The sequence below is a fragment of the Megascapheus bottae genome, chromosome 31 (genome assembly GCF_031878675.1).
Source record: "Megascapheus bottae isolate mThoBot1 chromosome 31, mThoBot2.hap1, whole genome shotgun sequence".
NCBI classification, from domain to species: domain Eukaryota; kingdom Metazoa; phylum Chordata; class Mammalia; order Rodentia; family Geomyidae; genus Megascapheus; species Megascapheus bottae.
In genome coordinates this window covers 7,271,542-7,295,379 of record NC_143539.1, presented here as the reverse complement: position 1 = coordinate 7,295,379, position 23,838 = coordinate 7,271,542, and the positions used below count along the sequence as shown (strand labels likewise).

General features: G+C 51.1%; 1 protein-coding gene across 7 annotated transcripts in view; it reads left to right on the top strand.

The window, feature by feature from the left end:
- Positions 1-285: 285 nt before the first annotated feature.
- Actn4 (actinin alpha 4) overlaps positions 286-23,838 on the top strand; it is a 54,018-nt gene continuing 30,465 nt past the window's right edge. For 2 of the 7 annotated variants that reach the window (XM_090322779.1, XM_090322781.1), the window contains exon 1: positions 286-560. In XM_090322779.1, the coding sequence (XP_090178905.1) occupies positions 396-560 (165 nt within the window). In that variant the 5' untranslated portion in view covers positions 286-395. The remainder of the gene's footprint in view (positions 561-23,838) is intronic. The other 5 variants (XM_090322778.1, XM_090322775.1, XM_090322777.1 and 2 more) reach the window with 3 other exon arrangements.

Below are 23,838 nucleotides of genomic sequence, written 5' to 3'. Positions count from 1 at the left end.
CTCCGGGCAGGTTACGGCGGGAAAGCGAGCCCCACCTTATGAATCATTCAGGACTCTGGCCCCGCCCACACGCGATGACGTGCGCGCTCATGTTAGAGAAGGGGCGCGGCTCGTATTGGGGTGGGGGGGAAAAAAAAAAAAAAGACGCGACGTGAGCTTTGCGCAGGCGCAGAACTCCCGTAGGCGGTCTCTCAGTCTGTCAGGTGCGCGGGCGCGCGCGCGCGGGAGGGCCGCGGCGACGCAGTGCGCAGGCGCGGAGAGGGCAGTGCGCAGACGCGAGCGGAGGGCGGGCTGTAGCAGCTGAAGCGGCGGCCGCGGCGGAGCCTCGGAGCACAGGGGCGGGAGCTGCGGCGGGGAGCGGAGCTGCTGGTGGTCGAGCGAAAGGCGGCGGCGGAATGGTGGACTACCACGCGGCGAACCAGGCGTACCAGTACGGCCCCAGCAGCGGCGGCAGCAATGGGGCCGGCGGCGGGGGCAGCATGGGCGACTACATGGCCCAGGAGGACGACTGGGACCGGGACCTGCTGCTGGACCCGGCCTGGGAGAAGCAGCAGCGCAAGGTGCGCGGCCCGCCGGCCGGACGGGGGTGGGGCGGGCCGGGGCATGTGGGAGGGAGGGGGCATCGGTGACGGGCAAAGCTTGAGGAAGGCGTTGGGAATCTGAGGGAATGGAGTAAATAAATAAATAAATGCACACAAAAACTGGCGGCCCGGTACAATCAGGAAACCTAGTGGGGGAAGGACCGGGAGGGGCCGGGCCGGGGAGCTGGGGCGAATCCAGGAGGATATAACCATACATATATTTTCTTTTCGGTGGGGGGGGGGAAGTTCGCACTAAAATGGGGTTAAGAATCCGAGGCGGGATGGCAGGGCCAGAGGACCGAGTGGTCTGGGAAAAGGGTGGAATTCGAGGTTCTAGGGAACTCCCAGTGGGAAGTGCAGTGTCTGGCCAAGACTGGAACTGGGGAAATCTTAGGGTGGGAGTGGGCTTCTGAAGCTGGAAGTTCAATCAGAGAGGGGTGGGTGTGTCGGGGGAAGCCCAGCGTAGAGAGCGGGCTTAAAGAAAGAGTGGAGAGACCTGAGGGATCCGTGAGGTGTTTGAGAGAGGGGAGAAAGTTGTCGGGGTGCCCTGCTTTTGTGGAGGGAAGAGAAGATGGGGAGATAAGGGGATGAGCAATAGCTGGGTGGAGAAGCAAAGAACGGTACAGAGGGTGTTAGTGGGGGATATTTTAGAAGATGGTGGGAGGTGAAAATGGCTCCATAAAGTGTTTGGAGAGGAGCCTTAGGGAAATGTGTAGAAAGGGCTAGAAGGTGGGAGGGAGGACTAGCTGGAATGGCGGGTAATGGGAGGTAGGCTGGTTGGGAAAAGTGAAAGTCTCATTAGATCAGGTAGGTGTGGTGGGGTTCTAATGGTTCACACCTGTTAATCTAATTACTCTGGAGGCTGAGACCTGAAGCTCGTGGTTTGAAGCCATCCCAGGCAGGAGAATCCTAGAGGTTCTGATCCCCAGTTAACCAGCAAAAAAAAAAAAAAAGCTGAAAGTGGAGCCGTGGCTCAAGTGGTAGAGTGTTAGCCTTGAGCAAAAAATAAATAAAAAAGCTCAGACAGTGCCCAGGATGGGAGTGGGGGAGAAGGTGTGTGTCGGGGCAGGTATGACAGACAGAAGGAAGGTGTTCAGTTTGGGGGGGGAGGAAGAGATGAGTGCACAGGAAGCATTGTGTCTTGGCGTAACGGTGGGCCAAGCAGGTGAAGGTGTTTTAAAGTGGAGTGCATGAAAGCAGTCTAAAGGGGCTCTCCCTGGTTGCCCAGGTGAGGTCAGGAGTGGAGTTGGAAGCCAGAGGAGGTGTTGAGGCCTTGGGAGTGGTGTGTTACCAGCTTGCGTGGAAGGGGAGCTAGGCTTCCGTGGAGCGGGCGGGGGAGGGGCGATGATTCGTGTGTGGAGGGTGGGATGTTCCTCAAGTTTGGAGTGTTTCCGTGTTCTGAAGATGAAGCTTTTTCTTTCCCCATTTATCACCGATTGGCAGTGTGGCAAGACCCTTGATTTCTCAGGGCAGAGCCGTCCTCTGTGTTATGGGGAGGAATGAGAGGGGTTCCCTTGGCAGTTCTGCAAAGGGGCCATGTAGGGGTTGGACTTTGTGAGAGGACTGAGGATGGTGGAGTGTGTTTGGTGGAGATTTCTCAGGACCCTTCTATTGGGCGGAAGGACTGAGTTGGTTGCTGACGGTTGGGCACAGAGCAGCCTCTCTTCCTGAGGGGAGGGGAAGGGTGAGAGGAGCCGCTGTGCCAGGACAGCTGAGGTGGGGCTGGCATAACCTTGGCTAGATTACCAACGTCAGCACGTTGTCCTCATCAGTCATGATAGAGTGGAGGGAGGGGAGCTGGGGCCCATCTACCATGTGAATAGCAAGCATACACACAAGTAGTCTGGAGTCCCAGCCATAATTTATTGCCCATGGGCAGTGCCAGGCTGGAAAAGCTGAAAAGGTGCCAAGAGACTTGGAAAGTTGGGAGGGGAACCGGAGAGGGCAGTTTTGAGATGGTCTTGGATTTGTCTTTTCCATTTGATGGTAGGTGCTTGGGAAAATGAGCCAGCCAGCATCTCCCCCCCACCTCGTGGTGTGAATAAGGGATCGTTCTTGCGCTCTTGCCCATGTGCCTCTTCCTGCTCTCCTTGTCCCCTCCCTTCTGAGTTAGGGTGTGTGCCCTCAGTGGTTGGAGTCTTCCTTACCCACAGGGTGAGGCTGGGGCCTTTCCGGCCCCAGGCAGGAACTCATGGCCTGCCCCTCTGTGACATTCTCCCGCCCACCGCCCAGCCCAGGTAAAGGGCACACACTGTGCTGGAATGCTGCCCTCTCTCTGTCCTCCTGCACATTGACACCTTCCTGTTGTCTGGGGGAGAGGATTGCTTTGCCCTCCCACCTTGGGAGTGAATACAGCAGGGTGTGTCCTCAGACAACCAGACCTGCCCTCTCCACCCAGGCCACCTGGCATTTTCAGTGTCACTTCAGTGAACGATGGATTGCCCTTCTTGCCTCTGCAAGGCCAATCCACTGGACACCAGGAGAGTGACAGTCCTGTGAGCATGTGGTCCACACGTAACTCACATAGTCCCAAATCCAGTGCCCTCAACCGTAGAAGCAGGACTCCCAGGTCAGAGGGAGGGGCTTCCCTTGTCCCTGGCAGCCCTCTGCTTCACCAGAAGCATGCGGGTCTTGCTACTCCCCGAGTAGTGGCCACTGAGGGCATGCCAACAAATCCTTAACAACTGTAGTCGACTGGCTCCTTCCCCAGTTTGTAAAAGAGGCCTGGGCAGCCTGTCCTTCCCTGCCCCCGTGGAGGGTGTCACCTCTGGACCCTTAACCTACACTGCGAGTCACCACAGAGTCATCATCGCCATCTCACCCTCACTGCTGGCAGTGGCGGGAGTTGACGCCTGGCTTGGCTTGCTTGCTAAGTCCCAGGAACATTCTTGTTTGCTAGGCTTGGGTTTAGACCCTGACCTTTGGCTCGGGCTTATTAAGTGTGAGTTAATTATTTGAAAGTTCTGATGGTGTTTTGCTTCCTCTCATTTCCCACCCCCCCTTTTTTTTTCTTATTGAAGGCTGATGATAGAGGCTTCAAAGTAGCCATCTGTTATTTTGCTCCATTACTCTAATTGTTTGCCTCTTAGGATCTGGCTAAAACTAGCATGTCCTTAGCAGTTTTCAGAAATGAACAATGTACTTTCCAAAAAAAATAAAGCAAAACAAAACCCTCAAAATGTGAGGTTCTCCTTTAGAAATAGAACAATGAAACTAACTCATTTTGGGCATTGGTGAATGGCTCTCACCTGTAATCCTAGCTATTTGGGAAGCTGACATCTGGCAATCAGTTTGAAGCCAGCATGGGCTAGGAAGTCCGTGAGACTATAGTATTCTGCTCTTTCCCCTCCTCTCCCAGAAAATGTGTCTCACTTTTTTGGATGACTGAAGAAGTAGCAGTGACTGGGTGTTGTGGTACAGGCCTGTAGTCGGGAGACTGAGGCAGAAGGGTGGTGAGTTGAAGGCCAGCTGGGATGTCATAACAGGACATGGTGGATCAGAGGTACTGGAGGCTGGCCTGGGGGCACAGGGGCTGCTCACTGAGCTGCCTGAGAGTTGAGAGCTGGTTGTGGTCAGGTGGCACCTGCCACTTAACCTAGTCCTAGGGAGGACAGGGTGTGGGCCTGGAATTGCCTTTTAGAAACACCCTCCCTACTTCCGCCTTCCATGACCCACTGAGAGGCTCCTTTGGTGAGCGGGAGCTGACTCACTCTCCAGTTGGACTTGTGCTAAAAGCTTTCATTTAATGGCAGCCAATTACTTGGCCTCAAAACGGCTGCTTGTGGGGAAAAGTGGGGTGGAGAACCATTCAAGAGAGTGGAGCCGGGCAGGCGGGAGGCTCTCCAGTCCCCTACCAGCCTGCACTACCTAGTAGTCCAGGAATAAAAAGAGAAACTGCAAGAGAGGGTCACGTTGAGGTGAGGGGCAGGTACCTGGGGCTGCCCAGTTAAAATATTGCAACAGGCTTAGGTTGTGGACTCACATGTGCTCTGAATCGTGTGATGGGGGTTGGGGAGAGCCAGATCCTCGTGTCAGCCCTGGGTATTGGGGGTGCTACTATTTCAGCACAATGGAGTCACAGAAGCCAGATATCCTTTTGCAGTTCACTCTGCGTGATTCCAGTTATCTGGTGCTGTGAGTGGATAAGGAGCAAGGAATCCAAGGCTGGGGCGCTAGGCTTGTGCCATGCTGAATCTTCAGGTGGATCTTAAGTTGGTTGTGTGTGGGTGTGTCAGTACTTGGGTTTGAACTCGGGACTTGGCGCTGCCTCTGAGCTTTTCAGCTCAAGGCTGAGTTACTTCCACTCCTGACTTTTTGGCAGTTCATTGGAGATACGAGTTTCCCAACTTTATTACCCCAGCTGGCTTTGAACTGTGATCCTCAGCTCTCAGTCTCCTGAGATGACAGGTGTGAGCCACCTGTGTCCAGCTAGGGTTGTCATTTAAGAGATCATCCCTTGTCCTATCTTTTGAAAGGGAGAAAGGAAAGAAGGGGGAATTCGAGAACAACTTGTACATATCACTGTGATGGTCTCCCCTGAATTTGGCGTGTTCTAGGCCAGGATCACCCCATTTTATCTCTTCCCTGCCCTGTGTCTTTAGTGCTCAGAGTAACAAAAACACTCCTGTTACCTGGTAGAAGAATCTCTTTTTTGTTGTTGTTGTTATTGTTGTTTTTTAATGGAAATAAGAGTAAAGTGATAGAGGCAATTCAATGGCCAGGGTAACTGAAGCACTGCCCTACTAAAGGGGAGACGGAAGTGTGTGAGCCCTACAAGTGTGAAAGAAGCAATTATTTTACAGGTGGCTCAGAAGCTCAAGATTACACTCTTAAGACAAGTTTAAACGTTGAAACTTCAAAGAAGAGTTATAAAGAAACTTAGTTTTACAGTGTAGGCAGTGCAGGCGCCAGAATTTGTTATAAAGTGTCTGAAAATGGCAAGAGTATCACTCACTTTCCCTCAAGAAGGTTTATGAGTTACATTTTAGTTCCTAGCCCAGATAGGCAGGAGGGTTAAGGTTCAATGAATCAAAGAGCAGCAGACCCACAGACTTCAAATTCCAGCCTCCATTTCAAGAATGGCCATGTGAAGGGCAGAGGGAGTGTTAGTGCTGGCTGGGGGGGGGGGGGGGGCATTTTGCATATGCTTACCAGGCGGCCTGGGTGTCCCTCCTTACACAGTGCTTGATGAGAGATTACTGTCTCCCAGGATTATAAGGGAATTCCAGCCAGGCCCTTGTGGCCTTACGCCTGTTACCCTAGCTACTCAGGAGGCTGAGATCTGAGGATCTCAGTTCAAGGCCAGCCTGAGCAGAAAATTCAATGAGATTCTCCAGTTAACCACCAAAGAGCCAGAAGTAGAGTTGGTGGCTCAAATGATAGAATACTCCCCTTGAGCAGAAAAGCTCAGGGACAGCACCCAGGCCCTGAGTTCAAGTCCCAACACTCCGTCCATCCATCCGTCTTTCTCTCTCTCTTTCTCCCTCTCTCCTTCTCTCCCTCTCTCCCTCCCCTCTCTCCCCTTTCTCTCCCCCTCTTCCCTTCCCCTTCTTTCTCCCCTCCCCTCTCTTTCTCCCCCTCTCCCCCTCTTCTCCTTCTCTCTTCCCCCATCTCTCTCCCTCTCCCTCCCTTCCCCTTCCCCCTTCTCCCTCTCTGTCAGTTGAGACGTTTATCTTGGTGTTGTGCCTTTTTTGGTTGTGTTCTTTTTTGTTTCTTGCACGTCCCCCTCCTTCCTGTAAACAACAGGCATGGACTTGGAATGTCCATGGAAAGTCCACAGGCGGTTGCTATAGCTTGCATGCCTTTCATTTAGTGTAAGCGGCAGTTTTGCTCTGGAAGAGGCCAGGGGCCTTTTTCTTCGGCATGATTTATTGCAGTGTTATCTGCAAGCCAGTGGCTTGGATCTAGTCATGATTTTTGCTCTTTGGCACCTGTTGCCTGGCTTGCTGCTATGTTCCCTGAGATGGCCCCCCTTTTCCCTAGTCCCTTTCCTATGTCTCTAGAAGGGATGGTGGATCCCTGTAGTAGTTCTCTCCTTGCTTTTACTTTGATATATTTAACTTATCTTTAGATCAGTTGGAATTTGTTGCCTTAAGTTTTTATATTGGTATTCATCCCTTCTCCTATATGCTAAACATGCTTGAGCTGTATACCTCCAGCCTTTCTTTTTCTTATTCCTTTCTTTTTCCTTTTTTTTTTTTTTTTTTTGGTGCTGGTCCTAGGGCTTGAACTCAGGGCCTGAGTGCTGTCCCTGTTCCATGTAGCTTTTTGGTTTGTTTGTTTTTTCTCAAGGCTAGTGCTCTACCAGTCCAGCCTTAGCTCCACTTCTGGCTTTTTTTTGTTTGTGAATTGTTGATAAGAGACTCATGGACTTTCTTGCCCTGGCTGACTTTGAATATGAGCCACTGGAATCCAGATTTTTGTGTTGTTGTTTGGTTTGTTTTTTTGAGATGAGGGTCTCACTTTCTGGGGTTAACCTCTTGATCAGAGTGCACATACACTGGCTTACCCTACAATCCTGGGACCTGAACTTGGGGCCTGAGCACTGTCCTTGAGCTTTCTCAAGGCTAGAACTCTACCACTTGAGCCACATGAGCCACAGCACCACTTCTAGCTTTTTCTGTGTATGTGGTACCAAGGAATCAAAACTCAGGGCTTTGTGTATGCCAGGCAAACTCCCAGCCTCTTACCTTAGAATTTGTGTGTGTGTGTGGGGGGGGAGATTGTGAAGCTTTAGCTCTGAGCCTGGACACCGTGGATGAGCTATTCAGCTCAAGGCTACCACCCTATCCTGTGAGCCATAGTGTTACTTCATTTTCTAGTGGTTAATTGGAGATAAGAGTCTAAAGGACTTTAGTGTCCGGGCTGGCTTTGAACCTCCATCCTCAGATCTCAGCCTCCTGAGTAGCTAGGATTAGAGGGGTGAGCCACCCTGCCCAGCTTACCTTAGAATTTTAAAGGGAGCTTGATAAGGTATATGGAAGACCCTGGTTTCTCAGCCACAAATAGCTGGGATTATAGACTTGAGCCATTGACTCCCAGTGTTTTTTGTTTTGTTTTGTTGTTTGTTTTGGCAGTCCTAGGGCTTGAACTCAGGGCTTGGACACTGTCCTTGAGCTTCCTCAAGGCTAGACTTTATCTCATTGAGCCACAGCACCACTTCCTACTTTTTCTGTATATGTGATATCAAGGAGTGGAACCTAGAGAGGGCTTCATGCATGCTAGGCAAGTACTCCACCACTAGGCCACACTCCCAGCCCTTAGCGTTTTGTTTTTTAAGAAGCCAGGCCAACTTGTGAATATAAGAATTGGGGACCCTGCACTCGTGGCTCCCATCTGTAATCCTAGCTACTGAGGAGGCTGAGATCTGAGGATCCTGATTGGAAGCCAGCCTGGGCTGTAAGCTCCCCCCACCCCAGACTCTTATCTCTGATTAACTACCCAAAAATGCCAAAAGTGGAGGGAGGTGTGGCTTAAGTAGTAGAGATTAGCCTTGAGCAAAAAAGAACCCAAGACCAGCACAAAACTGTGTGTCTATGTGTGTGAATAGATATATAGAGCAGATTCTCAGGGTGGCACTGTAGACAGGGCAGCAGTGTTGGAAGGGCTATTATTGCTCTGAGGAACTGGGTGAGGCAGGCCTGGGAAATAAATATCCTTGTGCTGGGCTTCCTGGGAGTGAATGGGCTGCTGGGGACACAGCAGCACAATGGCATTGTGTCTTCGGCTCTGGGCAGGAATAAAGACAACATTGTGGTTTGTTTTATGCTTTTGAAAGTTTTCCCCCAAAGGTGTGGGACTGAGTGACGCTAGGCACTGGCTTTCTAGTGGGTTTTCTTTTCATCTCCACTCCCTCTTCCACCTCCTAACCCTGGCTGATGGCTTCTGGGAGGGGGTGGAAGCCTCCTCTAGATGGATGGGAGAGGGAAACACCTTTCATCCTGTAATCTCCAAGGGCTCAAGATAAAGTTTTCCTAGCTTACCTCCAGACTAGTAATGGCTAATTTTAAGAATGTCTTATTTAGCAGCCCTCCAGAATGAGGGCATAGCAGGAATGAGACTGTCTCTCTCTGTTTCTATTTGTCTATCTCTGTGTGTGTATGTCTGTCTCTCACTCTCTCATGGTAGAGGAAGCCATTTAAAGGCGAGGAGAAAGATCAAAGATTCCATATGGAAGGAAGCTTGCAGATGCTTCAGCATCCAGCCATGCTGGGTGTTGATTTTGGGGGTGCCTATGTGTGTGCGAGGAGCCGTGGGCCTCTGCTTGTGGTGGGGATGGAGGCTCTGCATTACTAAGGGCCACAGGCCGTGCTGGAAGCTGACTTCAGCCAGGGCCCTGGGGATTTCAAATGCTTGTGTTCTGGTCTGTCTAAATCTGGGTATGGAAAACGTGTTGAGCTTCTGTCACCATAGAAATCCAGTTCTGGATTACTGTTTGGGAGAGTGTCACTGTACGTGGGGCAGTGCCAGCGTGGGGAGTTGGGCCCCTAGGCAGAAAACAGAATCTGCCAAGTGGTCTCACAAGAAAATGGCTACATGTACAGTGGGCCAGGCTGCTTTATTGGTAATGGGTATGTGTTTGAAGCAGCTGGTGGCTTTGCGGCCTGTCCAGAGTCTTTGTCCTCCAGAGACTGGGAACTGGAATCTCAGCTATGTGGGGTTTTCGTTTCTTTTTGGCCTTTTTCCCTTTGTGGTGCTGGGGATTGAACTCCAGGCCTCAAGCCTGCTAGCACCCATGCTCTACCACTGAGCCACATCCCCAGCCACTTTGCTGTGTCTTCATAACAGGGCAAAATGTGTCTGCATTCCTTGCCTGTTCTCACAAACACACACAAATTAAAAAGAACTCTTAAAGTTTCCAGCAAATCCCAAGAGCAAATCTTTTTTTTTTTTAAAGCACATCCTTCCAACTCCTGTTAGTAAGCAAACCTTTTCCTCCCTTCACTCTCCCCCTTCTGGATTTAAGACCACTATCCGAAACTACAAAATGCTTTCACAAAACCCTGCAGGGCTGCGCCCAACTGAGCTTGTGTTTGAAAAAGCCAGGCTGTCTTTGTTGTATTGGTTTTTTGTTTGGTTGGTTTTTTTGTTTCTTGTTTTCACTTTAAGACTTCTGTGTTCTTCCAGTTCTGGCCTATGAAATAAACTCAGTTTCAAATTCAAAATGTCTGGAAGCCGCTGACTCGCCAGGCTGGTTCTGGGCTGTCGGGTGAATGGACCTTCCTCACAGGCTGTCCGCCTGCTAGTCAAGAACAGGTCTTCAAGTCCTGGAAGGGAGCCAGACAGTAAACATCACTCGGGTTGTGAGGCAGTTACTTGAGCCTCGTGTTGCCAGTACTGTGGTCAGATCTGACTTTCAGAAAAACAGAAAGGCCTGTATCAAGATGTGTTTTTCAGAGATGTTGGCTTTAGTCCCCTTAGCACTCTGTCCCCTGCTGGGGTGAAAGGAAACACCTAGACCAGCAAGAGGAGGGTCTTCCTTTGTAACTTTATTATTTTTTAATGTGTGTGCTAGTCTTGGGGCTTGAATGCTGGGCCTGGGCACTATCCCTGAGCTCTTTTTCTCAGAGCTACTGCTCTACCACTTTGAGCCGCAGCATTGCTTCTAGTTTTCTGGTGGCTAATTGGACTTAAGTCTCATGGACTTCAGCCAGGCACTGTGGTTCATGCTTGTAATCCTAGCTACTCAGGAAGCTGAGATCTGAGGATCAAGGTTCAAAGATATCCCAGGCACTAAAGACTGTGAGACTCTTATCTCCAGTTAACCACTAGAAAACCAGAAGTGTCAATGTGGCTCAAGGGGTTAGGGCAGTAGCCTTGCTGAAGAGCTCAGGGACAACAACCCGGACACAGAGTCCAAGCCTCACGACTGGAAAAAAAATAAAATAAAAAAAGAATCTCACAGACTTTTCTGCCCAGGCTGACTTTGAACTGCAGTCCTCAGATCTCATCCTCTTGAGTTGCTAGGAACACAGGCATGAGCCAACAGCACCTGGCTTCCTGGGGGGTTTTGTTTTGCTTTTAATCCAAGAGTAGTGTTCTATCATTTGAACCATAGCTCCACTTCTGACTTTTTTAGTGCTTAAGTGGAGATAAGAGTCTCAAGGACTTTCCTGCCTGACTTTAAACCTTGGTCCTCAGATCTTAGTCTCTTGATTACAGACCTGAGCAACCAGGCCTGGCCCCTTTGTAACTTTCATGGCTCCATGATGAAGGACCACCATAGAAGAGAATTTGGTCTGTTGAAGACCGAATCATTTTAGGGATCCTCTCTCTTACCTCTCCCGTCCCTACAGGCACAACCCCCTCCCCCTCCAGATTCAAAGGAATTAAGCATTGGCCATAAAAATAGAAGACTCGAAGTGCACTAAGTTCTCTAAGCAGCCACCTAGATTTGAGAAAGTTCTGGGCTTCTTTAGTAAACAAGCCCAGAGCAGCCCTGGCCAAATACGGCCTGCTCCGGGGCCTTAGGGTTACAGTAGGAGACAACTTTCTTGCCTAAAAATAAATGTGTATTCCTATCAGACATTCCAGGCATAGTTAAAACATGAGGCCACTGAGGAGCCCAGGAGGGTCTGGGTGCCTTCACGTGGGAGGGGAGGGGTCCTGGGGAATCATGATGGAGGGAGGAAGCTTGCACCCCATGTCCAGTTTTCACAGCTTGGTGGAGAGACAGGTAGTGTGGACTGCAAACCAGCATGGTAACTTTAACCTCAGGTAGGGCTGGCTGCTGCAGAATAGTGAAAAACAGCTAGGTGGTGTCACTCTTGCAAGGTGAAGTTAGAAATAGATCATGTAGCAAGAACTTGGGGGGCTTGGGTAGGAAGATTGCCAGTTCCAGGCCAGCCTGGGTAGCTAATTCTGTTTATCTTAAACCATGTAACCAAAAAGACAAAGAAAGGCACCATGGACATTGGAGCCTCAGGCCTAACTAACAGCCAGACTGGTCGTGGGGTGGGGTGAGGAGCAGATGAGGCATGTGGAGCCAAGGAGAAATGGGTGCAGGCAGGTCGTGGAACTTTGCTGAGGTGTGTCCAGTAGATGAGGCGCCTCGGAGTTCATAGCCAGACTCGACAGGCCCCTAGTCCTCCTCCTGGGCCCGCCCAACCAGAACTGACTTGTAAAGCCAGACAAAAGCCTCAGTCTTCTCTGTGATGGTGGCCGCAGCAGGCACCTGCGTTTGATTAAAGCCTCAGTCATTCTTGAATCTGTAGCTTTATGGTACTGTGCTCATAAGGCTTTGCAGTGTGACTCCTGGTGCCTGGCTTTTACCATGAGAACCAGCTCCAGTGCCTTCCCTGCCTCCCTGTCCCCTCCAGAGGTCATTCCTACCTGGTCAGATGCCACTTTGCTTTCAAAGTGCCTTTTGTGTGTGTGTGTGTTAATCGAGTCTCCTACTTTGAAGCCTGAATTTTAGAGTGGCCTCTTCTCTGTCTTGGCCCTGCCTACTCCTCTTCTAGCCACACCACATTTCCCCCTTGTCCGTTTGGTCAGGCAAGAGCTAGGATGGGGCTAATTCTGTGAATGAGACAGACATGGCTTCTGATTCAGTCTGAGGCACTGAGCTTTCCCCACTGGAAACCTGTCTAAGTTCATTGAGCCAGGGTTTCCTACTTGGAGTGAGCTTGTCAGACTAGTTGTGTGGCTTTGCTCAGGGAGGGAGGAGGGGAGACAGAGGGCTTTGGGCTATCAATAATTACACATTACACTCAGCCCAGCGAGAGTTATATCCTGGAAACTATGGCTGGGATCTCCCTGCCCTCCCCCTCACCAGATCCCACAAGCAGACATCTTCCCTGTCAACAGAATATAAAGCAGTGACGGAGCCCCAGGAGTCTGCGATGGCACAGGCAGCCAACCCCACCCTCCTGCTTCCCCTGGAAAGGAGAGGGTGCAGTTCCATGCTCCTGGCCCTCTGCCATGTGAGCTTGCTGATTTTTTTTCCCCCCTTCTTTTTGTACTAGTGTACAAAAAGTGGGGCTTGAATTCAGAGCCTGGGCACTGTCCCTGAGACTTAAAAAGAAAAAGAAAAAGAAAAAAGCTGGTACTCTACTGCTTGAGCCACAGCTTCACTTCTAGCTTTTTGGTGGTTCAGAGTCTCCCAAACTTTCCTGCCAGGTCTGACTCTGAAACCATGATCCTCAGATCCCAGCCTCCTGAGTAGCTGGAATGACAGCCATGAGCCAGAGAGAGGCACAGGGCTTGCTAAATCTTTTTAAGTGGCTGCATGGGAGGACAGATGAGAGTATACGTGTCCTCTCACACATAAAAATAAAACTTCCCTTTATAAAGTCTGTTCCAAGTAGGCAGAAAGGATGTGGGAAATGGAAAATGTGTCGGATTATATTGAGTCCTAGCTCATGTCTGAGATCCAGTGGTAAGTTTCCATGGTGGGTAGCTCAGGATGCATTTATGCTGAGCTGAACATGATCCAAGCAGATGAACAGGCTTTCTGTGTGTGTAGGGAGGTGTATGTCGGGGGGGGGGGGGGGAGAGCTACCTCCTGCCCCACTGGGAAAGTCACCTCTTGGGCAGCAGAATTGAGGGAACGCTGACCAGAGTGGGTGTGCGTTTTACAGCCAGCCGGCTGGCTTCTGGTGTAACATGATGAGTTGGGGCTTTGCAGGCCCTGGAATCCAGCGCTCAGGTAGAAACATGACCGCCAGGGCCAGACAGCAGCCTCGCTGGGCCCCTCGGCATACGGAGTAAGCTAGGTGCTGAGCCTTTGGGGTATGAGAAACCGGAGCCCCGGCCCCTGCGCTCCTGGAGCTCACCTGGTAGTTGGGGTAGAGCTCAAAGCCACAGGAGACTTGGGAGTGCACAGCCCTCTCGCTGGGTCCCAGGACAGGCAAGGGGTGCAGCAGGCCAGGTGGGGTCAGTCATGGACATGTTCATAAAAGAGGTGAGTGTGTTCTGCCCTGGATGCCTGCAGGTTGGGGGGGGGGGCAGCTGTTAGAAGGCCACATGTGATGTGGGACCATCCAGCACAGCCGCCCTTTTCTGGTCCTTGGGCAGCTTCGGGTTGGAGGGTAAGGTGCCTTTCTTAGTCCAGCTTAGCTAGGTTTCTGGGTTTCAGTCCATCCACAGGTGCCGATCTGACTGACCAGGCAGGTTTGTGTGCCTCCTGCTTCTGAGACCCACTCTCAGGAGAATCACCTTGTTTTTGAGTTGGGGGTTTGCATGCTGCATCGCCGTGCCGATGACCCCTCAGCCAGGAAACCAAACCGCCATCCTGTCTTGACATCACAGACATCGGAGGGTGCGAGGAGGCAGGCTGGAGTGTGGCAGCCCAGAGGGGGTCTATGTGCCTGCCATGCAGAACATTTTTTTTGTTTTGCCAATTCTGGGACTTGAACTCAGAGCCTGAACACTGCCCTTGAGCTTTCTCAAGGCTAGCGCTCCATCACTTGAGCCACAGCACTGTTTCTGGCTTTTTCTGTGTATGTGATACTAAGGACTTGAACCCAGGGCTTTGTGCATACTAGGCAAGCACTGCCACTAGGCCACACTCCCAGCTCCCATGCCAAACTTTTATGTGCTATTCTTTTACATAAAAAGCCCTAAAGCTGGCTTGTGGGACCTAGAGTTCCCATCCTAGGAAATATTTGATTTTTTTAATTTTAATTCAATTAATTAATTTTTTTTTGTATGGGTCGTGAGGCTTGAACTCAGGGCCTGTGCGCTGTTCTTAAGCTTAAGGCTAGTGCTCTACTCCCTTGAGCCACAGTACCACCTCCTTTTCTGGTGGTTAATTGGAGATGAGAGCCTCATGGACTTTCATGCCCCAGCTGGCTTTGAACTGTGATCCTCAGATCTCAGCCTCCTGAGTAGCCAGGGTCACCGGTGCCTGGCTATTTTTTTTTTTGACACCTCACTCTGAAACTTATGGCCAGATGTGTGACTCAAATACTGCAGTGGCCACAATTGACACTGTGGAGTCGCTCTCTGGTTCCCATGTGGGCTCAGGAGCTTTCATTGGTGCCTGATGTTGGACATAGCTTGGTGTAAGAAAATGACATGGATCACAACCATCCAGTAAAACTTGTTCTCTGTCCCTTAGACTGCCTGGGTCTATGGTGAGCTGTGGAAGGGCTGAGTGGTAGGTGTCGCCTGAGCTGGCCTAGTCTCCAGAACCCATGGAGAGAGAGGATGGAGGATGCCCGCAGAACCACTTTTCTTTTGCTCTTTCTACCTGTGGATACTTCTAGCCAGGGTCACTCTCCCCTTGAAAAGGCAGACAAGTTCTTCTGGGAAGAATATTTCCTGGGGTAGAATTAGCAGGCTATTCAGAGGCCCAAGTTTCTTACATGAGCTGGGCATAGCGGTATACATGTATAATTCCTGCACTCAGGAGACTGAGGCAGGAGGATCACTGGTTTGAGGTCATCCTGAGCTACCTAGCAAAACCCTGTCTGGGGGGAAAAAAAGTCTTATATGCCACCATGTCAGGAGGTGTCACCCGCTCAACTGCTAGGTTAGCTGATAGCACCCCGCCTCCTCACCAGAGACAGGAGGCAGCTCAGGTGACACGGGATCCAGGCTGTCTCCTGGCCTGACAGCTGCACTGGCTCAGGAGGCAGCTTTGAAAGCAGTGAGCCTGTTGGGGTGGGGGGGGCTGTTTGTGGACTCCATGCCTGACAGGAGTCTTGAACACTGTGTGGGGGGGTCAGACCTGGGCTCCACCCCGCTCCTCCTTAACCTGCACCCTGCCCTGCCTTGGACCAGCCACAGGGGCCACAGTTTCTCTGGCCTCCTTGGAAAAAGGGCATCACTCTGCCTCCCAGGACGATTCAGAGGATTAAACAGGATAGAGTGTGTGAAGTACTTGGCATGGCGCCTGGCACATTGTAAGTGCTCGGTAATTATTTTAGCAGCTCCTCTCCTGTAGCCAGGTGGGGGCTGTGCCTCCAGCCTCCTCTTCAAAGGGCTTGAAAGTGCTATCCAAATGTGCAGCACAGTGGAAAACCCAAACATCTACCCCCTTTCCTGAACACCCCCCAACCACCCCCTGGAGCTCTGGAGCCTAGTCCTGGCCAGGGACTTCAAAGAAGCATCCTCCATCCCGTGGCAACCAGCCCTGGCTGCCAGTGACACAGCCTGGCCCTCCCAGCCTGCCGGCCAGCCTCTACATCCATCTGGGAGGTGGCTTCTAGCTTCAGAGTTTCAAGCCCTGAACAGATCTGTGTCTGGATGAGGCATAGGCAGTGCCAGGAAGTCTCTTACATGAGCAGTTGAGCATGTTATTAAGTTTGCTGTCAGCTGAGAGGGGTTCTTTCCCAGCCCTCACCATCCCCCCCCCCCCCAATCCTATCAAGTCAAGTTAGAAACAACCCACAGCCGGTTCCATACTATAGAAACAGGAAGGGCTTCCCACTGATCACCCCAAAATAACAGCCCAGAAAGCCTAGCACAGGGTGACGAGGCTCACAGGAGCACATGGGACTTTCTGGAAGGCCTAGAGGAGCAGAGCCCCCTCCAGGAGGCCTTCCCTGCCGTGAGAAGCTGCTTCTGCTGGCTGCTCCATCCTCTTTCCTCCCGCCCCACCCCCCTTTCCCGGGGTCACTTCCTGATGCCATTCCACAACTTAGCCCCTATCCCCCCCAAAAGCAATCAAATCTACAACCTAATAAGGCAAAAGAATGAGGAGAATGTCCGCCTCCCAGCCTCTCCCCTAACAGGCCCAGGCCCACAGCAAATTTGGAAAATGTTACAGCAGAGTGACAACTGACTGGGAGGGGGGGCGGTGCTGGTGTGGCCATTTTCAGGAGCTCCCATTGTTGGCAAGACCCTGAGGGAGGCCACCCGCCTCGAGCTTTCCAAAGCAAGGGGGAAAAAGTATATGGAAAGTCACAGCCTGAGTCAGCTGCACTTCCAGGGGTGGGTTCACAGCCCGGAGAACACAGTACCAGCAAGGCTTGTGCAGAGTGATTGGCCTCTGTGTGGCCCAGCACAGGGCAGGATATGCAGGTGCAAATGGGGTTAAATTATCCCCAGTGTTAATTAAAACTTGTCAACACTTAGAGCAGTGCCCCATCCTGAAAACCTGTCACCCCCTCCTACATGTTGATCATAGCAAGTCAGCCCTTTGGAGAGGAAAGGATTAGGAGAGGACCGCGCTTGTCTCTGGTGTGAGCCCTGTGGGAGGGGTCCAGGGCCTGGAAGGTCAGGCTTCATCATTAACCTGGGTTCTGGGGGAGGTTTTGGGGGGCGGGGAGAGAATCAGCGTAGGGGTGTGCCAGGGCTTTCAAGTTGCTAATGATCAGCAAGCATGAGGTCATCCGTAAATATAGCTAATTCTTTAGCATGTAATTAAGGTGCTCATTAAAAGTGCAGGGGATTTTTTTTTTTTAAGGGAAAAACACAAAAAGCCTTTGTTTCAACCTGACAGGATGGCTCAGAACAGGCCGGACTGAGGCACAGAGCTGGTTTCCTGTCTTAAGAGCCTTTGCAGGAAACACTGGGAACAATATTGGTGACCCTGCCAAGGAGACAAACCTGGGATGATGTCATTGTTTGAGGCCTGGGGGGCGGGCGGGGAGGTGACCGGTGGGCTTTAAGAATGTTGTATATCTAGCTATCTTTCCAAGAAGCAAGTCAAGACTGGGAGAAAAGTCTCCAGGGATGGTCTTGGAAATATTCTTAGCTGAGTTCAACTGGCCTTATTTTTCTAAGCTTTAAAAAAATAAAAATTCTCACTATTCTTGCTCCTCAGAATGCTCCTTTTTTAGGGCATTCTCGCAGTGTGCTCTGGGTAACCCTGCTGTTAGAGTGTGCAAATAGTTACTTAGGCCCTAGGTAAGCACACACCCTTAGGAAGTGTGGAAACTGACAGCCAGGATGAGTTTTTGATATATCTGCTGCTTACACACACACACACACACACACACACACGTTTTGGAGAGAATACCCAGTGCCAGTGAGCTGGCATCTATTAGAAGTTGTTAATCGTGCATGTGCCTCCAGGAACTGTCTGGACTGTCTCTGAGGGGGAAGAAAAAAAAAGGACAAGCTTTATATCTATGTCATTTTTCCACTGGCTTGGAAGTCATTTAACAGCAAGGCATAAACACAGTCTTAAAATGAAAGCAACAAAAATAAACTGAAAACAGCCCTGTGCGGAGACATTAATGCAAACGATGCAAGCTGGCTTGCTATTTCTGTGGCGGAAGGCAGTTCTAAGAAGAGCCAGGCCTGGTTAAGGCTAGCTGAGTCTTTGAGGCGTCTGTGCCTCAGATTCCTAATGAGCCCCCAATCTCCCACCCGTGGGGAGGTCATTCAGAGGCAGTTAGTTGTAAGGCAGAGCTGCTTCCAATTGTAGTCTCCCCCCAGCACCCTTCCTAACATCCCAATGGCTTTGGGAGGAAGTTTGGAGACTGAACCAGAGAGCCATGTGCATTCCCCGGGGCTCACATCCGCTGATGTATGAATCCCCCCAACCACTACTGACATTTACCCTGGCACTTAGTCTTGGAAGAAAGGCAAAAAGAAAAAGAAAAAGCATGAGTTGTTCCTGCTCTCGCAGCGGTTCCTTTCTGACAGGAGAGGGGCAGTGGAGTCTGCGTGGGAGGGAGCCACATCATAAAATAGGTGATGGAGACAGATTTCCTGGGTGTGAGAAGGGTCTTGCAGCATGGTGTGTATTGTAGGGGAGCTCATGTATTCAAGGACCTCCAGAGTGTGAGTTCTAGGCTAGCCTGGGCTGTATGAAAGCCTGCCTCTGAAATAAAAATATTAAAATGAGTGAAAGACCCAGTTGAGTCCTGGGTGCTTGTCTCTTGGTGTGCGCTTCCACCGGCAGGATCCCCTGGGCTGTAGGGGCCCTGCATCTGGGAAGGAACAACAGGTGGACCCAGCAGAGATGCTGCCCCTGGGGGGGAAGCCCCAGTGTTCAAGTGTCCTGCTGCCACCTGGGCTCCGGTGGCCCAGGCTGGGCTGCAGTGGGTGGTCCAGGGATCACAAGGTTACTGTTTCACTTAGACTGCAATGGGAGCAGCTGGTGGAGACCCTAGCCGGTGCGGGTGACAGAGATCACAGCCACTGCCTGCGAAGATGGCGGCCCCCCTTGGCTGGCTGGCTTGAGCTGCCTCTGCAGCTGGAGGCATGGGTTTGTGGTGGTTGCCAGGTGCTTGGGAAGCTGGTGAGGCTAACACCATTTTTGAGAGGCTGGTAACAGTGCCAGGGGCTGGTCCCATCATGCCCTGGGGTGGTGAGTTTTGGGGGGGCCACTTTGGAAATGGTTTCTTGGAATATTGGCCTGCTAACGCCACAAAAAGGAAAAGCTCTGCTTGGCGTCTTGAAGCCTGAGTTAGGGGAAGGAGAGAGAGGCAATTGGAGCCAGCCGAGAGGCTCAGCACTTGGTCTTCAGTGGATGAAATCTTCCTGGCTTTTCTGATCTTCTCAGCCTCGGCCCCAGTGGGGGAAGTGTTGGCGGCAGGTGGGGTCTGCTCCTGCGCCTCCTGGGCAAGTGCTCCTTGTCATCTCCCAAACTGCAGCTTCTGTTCTCTTCCCTTTGTCCCAGCCCCACCATTTGGATTCAGCGCCTCCACCGTCAGGAAAAGGTGTCTCTTGGCGTCCTCTAGGAACTGAGACTGGAGGGTCACCCAGCATCCCCCCGAGATTCCTGGCTCTCTGCATGGCTTAGTGGAGTACTGATCCTAGAAGCGGAGTGGGATCACTCTGTCCTCAGTCCTCTTTCAGGGACAGTGAGGAGGGGATGGAGATGGGTCTAGTCATGCAGAGGAATGGCTGGGACTTCAGTTTCCAGGAAGCTAGAAATCCAGTTTTGTTGTTGTTTTGTTGTTTTGTTTTTTGGGTTTTTTTGCCAGTCCTGGGCTTGAGCTCAGGGCATGAGCACTGTCCTTGGACTTTCTCGGAGCTAGAAGCTCTTATCACTTGAGCCTCAGCACCATTTCCGGCTTTTTTCTGTGTATGTGGTACTGAGGAATTGAACCCGGGTCTTCGTGCATGTTAGGCAAGCACTCTACCCCTCGGCCCTAGAAACCCAGTTTTATAGGACAGTTCATTGAACTAAAGCAAACAACAACAACACCCTACTGTCCATACAGCACCGGACCTGTTTGGTGCCAAGAGCTCCCAGCTGTGGCCTCTGATCTCTCTGGGTATTGGCCCCACCCCTGCCTTTTCTTCAGTTTCTTCCTTCCTCTTAACTGAATTGCTGCTGTGTGTCCCTCTTACTGGGAGAAAAATCTATGTTTCTTTTGCTCTTTGGTTGGAATGTGGCAGGAAAGCGAATCCTCCTTACTAATCAATTTGTAGTCCTCTTTCCCTTTACCTGGGTAATTGATTTATTTGCTCAGAATTTCTCTCCCATGTCCATATTTTTAGGATCTGGCAACTCTGTATTTTTGTGGATAGAAATAGTGGAAAGTTTTTTGTTGTTGTTCTTATTTGTTTGTTTTTTTAGAGGCCTAAAGCCACATTTCATACAAAGGCAGCTATTCTGTACAACAATAACCTAGGGATGGTGCCAGCCTCCACAGTAAACTTCCTCCTCACCATCTATATCTGAGTGCTAGATGCACAGAAATACCTCTTTATGACACACTGCTTAAATTGGACTTCTGGAAATGCTAGTAACCCAGGATTTGGGGAAGGAGACCAGTGCCAAGATTCAAATCATGGATCCAAAGGTTGACAAATTTCAGAATGGGATTTACATAGAGATGCAATAAACTTGTTGACTATTTGGGGTGGGGAATGGACATTTATCCCTAAGAACTTCTTTTCCTCCTAAATACTAATTGGGTCCCCCGCTGATTGTACCAGTGCTCCTACCACCATCTTATCGAGCCATGCTGGGAGCTGTCTGGGAAAAGACAGGAAACCCCATAAAGACATCGCCCTCTCAACTTTCAACTTTTTTGGGCTCTTGCTGCCTTTACACTGGTTTGAGTATTTCCTGCCTTGATTGTTTTCTCAAGCTGGCCTTGAGTACTTCAGTGCTATTTGTGTGCCTAGAAATAGCTGGAGGGAAAATGGTTGCAATGCTTTGCATTGCTCCTTGCCTTCTGTGGACACAAACTCCAGGTCAGGTGGGGAGGGGCAGCTTCCACCCAGAGGAACAGCTGGCCGAGGAGGCTCCAGGCCTGCTGGTCTGTCACATCCTTCTGCCCCGCTGCAGAATCAGGACAGGAGTGATGCTAGCTAGTTCTCATCAGGGTAGAGATCAAAGAGCTTGGAAGGAGTAGCACAGCTGGCAGCTGTGCAGAACATTCAGTAGCATTTGTTATACCAGACTCTCTATTTTTTCTTCCTCCTTCTCTTTTATTTCTTCTTCTTAGTGATGGCATTAGAGTTTGAACTCCAGGCCTGGGCACTGTCCCTGAGCCCTTTTGCTTCAGCCTAGGTCTAAAGTGAGATGGGAGGGTGAGAAAGAGCTGAGTTGGGAGAAGAGGACTGTACTGGAGGGTGGGGGTCCTGGGTGGGACAAGGGCTGCAGCCAGCCGGAGCCTCGCATGCTGAACTTAGTTTGTAGGCACAAGAAGAAAGCACTGGGTCCAGTCACTGTTTCGGGCTCTAAGCACACAAAACATGGGGCTTTTAAGATGGGACAGCTCTCTCCACAGTACGTGAGAGCATGTAGCACTTTATTCCTGTAGCTTAGCGCCACACACCAGCATGGCATTTATTTTAATTTGGTCAGGATCTTGTTCTGTAGCCCAGGCTGGCCTGCAATCCAGGGTGATGTTTTTGTCCATCTTTCCAGAGGAACCAGCTGAGGTGCAGAGAGATTGCCCACTCTGCCCTAGGCCACGCAGCTTATAACCACCCAAGCCAAGAATCCACTTGGACCGCTCTCCTTTTTATAGGCTATTTCTTCCATGTCAGGACAGCAACTGGCCTGTTTTTCCTCGTGCTTCATACTCCTGGAGTTGGCACTTAGGGTTTCCTGATGAGGATCCTTGGGGTTCAGGCCTGTGATGGCCTGAGGACAGGTGTGGCCTGTGATACAAGCCTGCGATAGCTCTGCCCAGGTAGCCCTCCACATGTGCCAGCCCTCACCTTGGCGTCTTCAGGAGATGAGCATTTGGCTGAATGACATGTCTGGGAACTTATTTAAGCAGAGGTGGGAAGTTGAGAGTTGCTCTGGGGCCAGACTTCCTGAGTTTGGCCTGCCTATATATGGCTTGATCCCAGGGACCAGGTTATGGCAGTGGGAGTTGTTTTCTGTGTTGCTGGTGGGAGGTGCCTAGCCACATTCCTTTGTAGACAAGCACAAACTAGATGTTTTTGAAATTGAAGGTTGAAATCAGCCAAAGAATTAATCCTGGTCTTGAGAGCACATGGTAATGGTGTAGGCAGCCAGGCTTGGGTGCGGCTTCCCTGGCCTTACTTTTAATAAATCTCCAAATACCTCTGGAGCTGTCTTCTCCATGGTCCATTCGAGGCCTCAACTGTCTGAAGGGTTCAAATCCATGTGCAAGTGTGCACACTTTGTCTGATGATGTGCTAGAAGATGTTTCCTTGCGGGAGTCAGCTGGGCAGACCTGATCTTTGTCTCACCGTGGTGTGGGAGGTAGAAGTTGTGGGTGGAGGTGCCCGCTATGCTTGCTGGCTCAGAGACCCAAAGCAAACCAGGATGTTGGTTTTGAATGGCCATGGATCTGACTTCTCAGGAACCCAGGAATAAAGCTGGTAAGAACCAGGCTCTCTTCCTGGTCCTGCTCCTAGCTGCCTGAGGGACCATAGGCCAGAGAGCCTCAGTTTCCTCAGCCCCCAAAGAGGGCCAAAAACATATACCCCACAGCCTGGCCAAGACCTGGAGATGGCATTATGAGGAGGTCTTTGTGTACACACACACACACACACACACACACACACACACCTCACACACTTTTTGTGGCAGTACTAAGATTTGAACAACTCACTTTGCTAGGCTGACTCACTTTGTGGCCACCAATTAAGCCGCATTCCAGTCCTCATCATGGCTGCAGAGATCCCACAAGAGGTGTTGGTAGAAGAAATTCTTGGGAATTGGGGCTGTGGGGCTTGAAGATCCTTTCTTCCCAGAGCTGAGGTCACAGAGACAGATAGTACTAGATGAAAAAAATCACTGAGTGCCAGCCAGTTTCACTGCCAGAGAATAAAGTTGAGCATTTGAGGAGTGAGCCATGGAAAGTAAGATTCCCTGAGAGAAACAGCATCCATTTACCCTTCCAGCCCCCCCCCCTTCATGACCAGCACAGCGGTGGATGGAGCCCTGGCTGAGGCCCTGACTCTAGGTAGTGGTGGTACAGGAAGCCAAAGCAGGCATCATGTGTCCCAGTATCCTTTATGCCGCCTTAGAACTCTTAAGAGGCCGTGGGTCTCACAGTTTCCAGGCCTCCCTGAGCTTGTGTCCAGTCTGCCTGTCCTGTAGAACACCCAGTGTGGAAGCCTGCAGGGCAGATGCAAGAGGTAAACAGCCCGAAGACCCCAGCTGTAGCTTTTCATCTCAGGAAGCCCTAAGGTCTCATTGTCCCTTTGCAAGAGCATGGCCAGGTGCTGGTGACAGGCTCCCCTGCTCCCTCTCATCTCCCAGGGCCAAGTAGCATCATTTAGTGAAAGCCGGGGCTGCCATCCTGGGGGACCCGTCCCCCAGCCTCCGCTTCTTTGCCCACAGTCACTGCGCCATGCCACCCACCTCAGTCTCCACTCTGATACAGGCCTGCCACCTTCGTTGTGCCTTTGCCATCCTTGGCTCTCCATCCCGCATGAGACTGAAGGCCACGCAGGGGAGAGAAGTGACTTTTGGCCACTGCCAGGTCCTTAGCACCTGAGACAAATATAGGTGCTCCAGGAGTGAAGGGCCTGCAGTTCAGTAGGTAGACCAGGAGGTAGCCCGGCCCATGGCCCAGATCCACCCCTCCTGTGCATCTTCTTGGCCAAGTGGGAAGGGCGTAGAGACCGACACCCACATTCTGTCCTAAGAAAGAGGGCCCTGGGCATCCAGCATGGCTGCCAGGTGCCCTCACCAAGTCCTGCATCAGCGCCTGCCCGCTGTGAGACACAGGCTGCCTTGCCAGGATGCAGTCACCTGGAGAAATGGGGAACACTGATGTTAGAGAAGATCTCATGCCATTTGTGTGACCGAGCTCTGTGTGTATGGGGGGTGGGGGTGTCTAGGAAGCTGAAACACTGCCATGAGCGAGACCAGACAAGGGACCACTGGAGAAAAGTAGCCAAGATGCAAGAGACCTCCCCCCTCCTTTTTTAAGCATTTCCCCTTTTATCCAGAATTACTACCTCCAGATAAAAT